The sequence below is a fragment of the Octodon degus genome, unplaced genomic scaffold, assembly GCF_000260255.1.
Source record: "Octodon degus isolate 3935 unplaced genomic scaffold, OctDeg1.0 scaffold00062, whole genome shotgun sequence".
Classification (NCBI taxonomy): domain Eukaryota; kingdom Metazoa; phylum Chordata; class Mammalia; order Rodentia; family Octodontidae; genus Octodon; species Octodon degus.
Window position 1 is genome coordinate 12,467,969 of NW_004524638.1, and position 5,653 is coordinate 12,473,621.

The following is a 5,653-nucleotide window of genomic DNA, read 5'->3' on the forward strand; positions in this document are numbered from 1 at the left end:
TTTTTTTTTTTTTTTTGGACTGAAGGACACAGGAGGCTTTACAAGGATCTAAAGACCCCCGTCTCCAGCCCCGCCCCCTCTCCACCTGCCCTGGGTGCTCACTCTGTTCCGTAATCATCCCCCAGCCAGTTATCCAGCAGGAATAATAGGGTTCCAGGTTCAAGTTCCTCTCTGGCAGACAAACAGGGAGCACATGGGAGTTGAACTCCACAGGCCGGTGCAGCTGCATCAGAACGATGTCTCTTGACATGCGGTGAATTTTGTCATAGTCTTCATGGACAATTAGCTTATTCACTGTCATCTGCAGGCTGTAGTTTGTGGGATTGCTCAGCTGGTTGTAGCCCAGGAGGATTCGGTAGTCAGATGGGTTGTGGGACCTATTGGAGGTCAGTTCCTCTGAGCATTGGGTTGGCACCCTCGCCCCAACCGCTCATCCACCTGGCAGGCAACCAGACACACCACCCTGTCATTTAAAGGGGTTATCTGTGTTCCCCTCCTACTATTGAGAGAGCCTTTCTCTTGAGGTGGGCTTGGCTGCTGCTCATGGCCTCAGGACATTTGTCCTTCCAGCAGTCTTGGTGGCTCAGCTAGCTTATCTTAAAATCCCAAGAGCAGAGATGTGATTATGGAAAGACACATTCAGGTGCATTAGACTGTACCCCTTTTCCCTGGAAAAGAGCCTGGCCTATTTCCAGCTTGGCCAGCACATCTTGCAGCCCCAGGGCCTGCTCACTGCACCTCCTTGGCTAGGGTGACCCCTCCCCCAGTTCTCACACACCGTCTTCTTCAGAGGCTGCCCCACCTCAGGCTCAGGCAAGGTGTCCTGTTGTGTGCAGTGAAGGATGGGCCCTGCCTGAGGATGGGAGTCAGATGGACATGAGAGGGGAGCGCAGTGAGGGGCTGTGGCCTGCCAGGAAGAAGGCGCCCCTGAGGCCACGGCGGGACAGCAGCACAGGGCACCCGACAGCAGCAACCATCCCAGGGCTTCACTCACACCCCCAGGAGCGAAGCCTGCAACAGAAAGGCTGCTCACCCCTAGCTCCTTCGGGGCTCACCACATCCCTCCCTCCTGCACTCCTGCCCAGCAGCTGCCACCCTGGGGAGCGACCTCACACCTTTGGAAGCAGTGAGCTGCCGAGGTCACCCAGTTTCTGTCGATGAGGGAGGCTCCACAGATGTGCCTGCCGTGCAGGAGCAGACTGGCCTGCCACGGCCACCGTTCGGGGTTTGCTGTCCTACCTCCAAAGATCTTCCCTGTATATTTAGGCCTGCCGCATACTGTGAAGACAACCCCAGCCAAAGGCACCTGGACTCAGGACTCTAGCCCTTGGTGCCCTGCATGTAGGCAACCACAGGACACAGGGAGCACTTAGCCACTCCTCTCCCTTCTCAGGTCCAGGAGAAAGTGACACGGGCCCTGGACTCGGTGAGTACATGGCTGCAGAGATCTAGGGAGGAAGGTGTTCCCTGAGCCAGGCTCTCCTGAGCCCTTGCTCACTCAAGACAACAGCTGGAAGAGCAGAAACTGAGGCAGGCCGAGGTGAGGGCACAGAGCTCGAGGCCAGGCTGGAAGGGAGAGGTGTGCTCTCCCGTGCTTTCCCCCGGGCAGAATGTGTGGCACTGACGCAGCCAGAGACCCAGTGGGAAGGAGCGGCAGGAAAGAGGGCCCATTTACGACCTCCCCCCATACCAGAGGCCAAGCCTCCCAACTGCCCACTTCTCTGCGCCCCCAGACCTACGCTTAGCCTGGCTGAGGTCGTCTTGGCACATGTGGGGGGTTCGGGAAAGGGAGGGGACAGGAGAGGCTGGGGAGCAGCTGCTCCGGGTGGGGCTACCTCTGCCCCCCCACCCCACCCCTCTTACCTTCCGACAAGGGCTGAGTGTTCGGGGCGGCCAATGGGAAGAAGTGCAGCCAGAGGAGAACGGCTGCGGGTGCCCAGCGCCTATGCCCCAACAAGCCGGAAGTCTGCTCCCTGGCGCCCCCCATCTGGCCACTGGCATCTGTAACTCTGAGCGCATGCGCAAGGGCCTGGCCAACGGCGGGTCCGGCCGGTCACCCTGGGGTGTACAGGGGCTGAGGGCTCCCACCGTGCTAAGCCCTAGGTCTCATCACTACAGGGAGCGCTTGGGCTGGTGGGAGAGGCGGGATGTGGGAGCCGCCACCCCATAAGCCTTTAATGATGCATGCTATTTACCTGGGCAAAATGAGTTGGCCACATACCAAAGCCACATGAGGTATCAAAAACTCTGTTACCACCCTTAGTTCTGCTCTTTGGAGTCTTGGTCCTTCGTTTTTCGTGGAACGCAGCGCACATTTTTATCTGAGCAGTCTTGTTTCCTGTAAGGAGAATTAGGGCAAGGTTGGGGTGGATTATTTCCCAGCAGGCTTCGGGTGTTCTGAGCTTTCACTTAATTAAACAAAGCCACACCCATAGATCTTCTGCAGTAAAAAGATAAAAGAGACACCAGAGTCACAGTGCCCTTAAGTGTCCTGAAGGCCCTCTGAAGTCCTGGAGCCCTACGAAGACCACCCACTCACTTGAAAGGGTCCTTTGCTTGCCTATCTGGATCTCATGGTGGTTTTCTGCTCTTCGCTAAAAATGGTATCTTTTGACATCTGAAGAAGCTGAGAATTTTCAAAAGCATCCAGTCCTCGCTCCATACAGCTAAACAGTTCTCCTCTCCATGTATCCATGTCCCCTCACGTTGCGCTATAACAAGAAGAAGAAACCAGATAGCTAGATATTTGCCCTGTTGTGTGGCCAATACGTTGGAATGAAAGAGAAATAATTTCAGAGGTCTATGAAATCAAAGGGCAGAGTTGCTGGTGACAGCAGAGGAAAACCAGCATTGACTCACATGCTAGAAGTCTAGAAAGAAGGAAAGAAAGACAGAAGAGAAAAGGAGCCTTATTGGAAGAGGGCCGTGATGTCGATTGAATTCTGTCTCTCCAGAAGATACGCTGGAGTCGCAGCCGCAGGTTCCGGTGGATGTGAACGGATTTGGAGGTGGAGCCTTCGTGGACCGAGGTATGGTGATGCCATACTGGGTTAGGCTTGGCCCTGAATGCAACGACTGTGTCCTCACAAACAGAGACACACTAGGAGACTGTGTGTGCCATCCCGGGATGCTGGAGGCCGGACCTCCAGATCCCCAGAGGGTCGCTAAAGGCAGGACTAAGCGTGGCATCCCTACCTTCATGCTTTATTCGCTTTCTTATTGCCCGAACACTTCTCCGGGTCCCAGTCCTGCTAGCTCTGCACACATGTGGGTTAATCCCTGAAGCAGTGTCCGTCTAAGCTGGCAGTACGTGGTTTCTTCAGCTTACCTTTGCCCAGTACCTCGTTTCTCTTCAGGGCCGAGGACTGAAGGGTGAGGGAGGTATGCGTTAAGATTTCCAGGGGCTTTATTGCAGACCCCTCAAAGGATGCCTAGAAGTCTCCAACTACTGTCCTAAACCTGCAGTCACCTTGGGCTCCAGGAAAAGCAGGAGCTGGCAAAAGCTCACCGTAGAATTGTGCTGCTACCTACAAGTTACCCACAGTGTAAGCCAAGGCCTCCCTCACAGAGCAAGCACTGCAGGCGTGCTGGCCTCCCCTTACCTCACAACTTTCCTTGCTGCTCATCTCCCTGACTGGGATTTGGGGGCATGCACCTGAGCTTGGTCAGCAAGGATCCTAGGGGTGGGGTTCTCTTCCTGAAGCTCCATTCACAATGTGACAGCTGAAGGAGATTTGTGTAATACACACACAGGCCATGGACCTCCAACAATTGCCACAACCATGAGCAGCCAAGAAGGAGGCCTAGGAGACCCTCCCTTCGGGATTTTAGACAGAGCAGCATCTGTTGATAATTTTGTACCTCTAGAACAGTGAAAGAATTAAAAATCCTTCATTTAAAAATTTTGTTTTGTTGTTTTCTGAGGTGGGGTTTTGCTATATTGTCCATGCTGAACTTGAAGTTGCTGGGCAGACCAGGCAGGGCTCAAACTTGAACTCCTTCTTGCCTCAGCTTCCTGAATGCCAAGGGTACAGTCAGATAGCACAGTTCTCAGCTATCTAGGAAATAATTTTTAAATATCAGCTATTCATGTAAATAAGCCCCTGCCAACTTGCCAGCCACACACGCAGGGTGCAGCTCTGACCAGGCCTCTTTCAGACCTCCCCTCCACCGTTCTGAAGGATGCATTCCTTGTTCCTCCCTTGCCTTCACTAGAGCATCCTTAAAGTCTAGGTTTCTAGAAACAATCTATGCAAGGAGATTTGGGTTTTCTATAAGGTGATTGCATTTTCTCTGTGATAGTCCTCAAAATTCTTACACCATCTATTCACATCCCAGTTTCAAAAATCACTGACACATTTTTAGCCCCAACATCCATCTTTGGCTTGTGTTCCACAGTTTCGGTTACTATGACAACTTTGATCCAAAAATACTAAATGAAAAATTCCAGAAAGAAACAATTCATCAATGTTAAATTGCTCACCATTCTGAGTTGCATGATGAACTGGTCCCCTCTATCTGGAACACGAATCATCCCTGTCCCCGGTGTCACCTGTGCTGCACACACCACCTGCCTGCTTGGCATGTAGTAGCTGCCCATCAGTTGTCAGAGAGCAACGGCAGTACCACAGTGATTGGGTTCAAGTAACCCTTCTTTTACTTAATAAGGGATCATAAGTATAAGCATAGTCATGAGGGTCCCTGGGACATCACAAAGGGAAGTAGTGAAGTGCTTCCTTTTTTTTTTTGGCAGAACCAGGGATTGAACTCAGGCCCTTGCGTTTGCCAGGGAAGCGCTTATTCCACTGAGCCATCTCCCCAGCCCCAGTGCTTCCTTTAAGTGACAAGATGAAAGCATAAGATATTTTGGGAGAGAAAACATATTCATAATTTTTTTGGTACCAGGAATCAAACTCAGGATCTTGCACTTAGCAGGTGGGCAGTGTGCTTCTGAGCTGTGTCTCTGGCCCTCACAATTGTTTATTACAGTGTAGTGTAATTGTTCTGTTTTGCTACTGTTGTTGCTAATCTCTTCCATGCCGAGTTGATACATTAAACTTCATCATAGGTATGTATGTACAGAGAAAAACCAAGTACATGTACATTTGGTACTGCCTATGGCTTTAGGTTTTCACTGGGGGTCTTGGACACATCTGTGGAAAAGAAGGGGCTCCTATTACATCATGGCGGCATTCCAATCCTCAATCCTGTAACTGAAGTTTCTATTCATTTTTTGTTGCCCTTTTATCACTGTGAAAAAACTCATGCCATAGTAAAATTATAAGAGAAAAGTTGTGTTTAGGGTTTCAGTCAACAGTCGATGGTCCTGTTGCTTTTGGTCCTGTTGCTTTCGTGGCCTGTGGCTGGAGTGTGTGGCAGAGGAAATGGCTGCTCTGGTCAAAGCAGTCAGGAAGCAAGGAGGGAGTGAGGAGGCCAGAACCCTGCACCCACAGGAGCTGAGCTGCCCTCCCCAGCCCCACTTGCTAACACTCTGCCAGCTCCTCCAGCACCACAGCTGGGACCGAACCTGCAGTGCAGTGGCTGAGGGAGGCTCCAGATCCAAGCGGTAGCAGTTTGTAGCTCAGTGCCCTGTAACACAGGTCTGGAACATCCCCCAAAGCTCCACTTTTAAAGGCTCCTTCCCCAACTGGGT

At 51.9% G+C, this 5,653-nt stretch overlaps 1 protein-coding gene across 1 annotated transcript in view; it reads right to left on the reverse strand.

Moving 5' to 3' along the window:
* LOC101579574 (serine protease 40) overlaps positions 1 to 1,987 on the reverse strand; it is a 5,124-nt gene extending 3,137 nt beyond the window's left edge. Inside the window, exons 1-3 of the mRNA XM_023718819.1 lie at positions 1,864 to 1,987; positions 1,116 to 1,278; positions 101 to 377 (exon numbers count right to left, since the gene is read on the reverse strand). Of these exons, the coding sequence (XP_023574587.1) occupies positions 101 to 377; positions 1,116 to 1,278; positions 1,864 to 1,987 (564 nt within the window). The remainder of the gene's footprint in view (positions 1 to 100; positions 378 to 1,115; positions 1,279 to 1,863) is intronic.
* Positions 1,988 to 5,653: the final 3,666 nt, after the last annotated feature.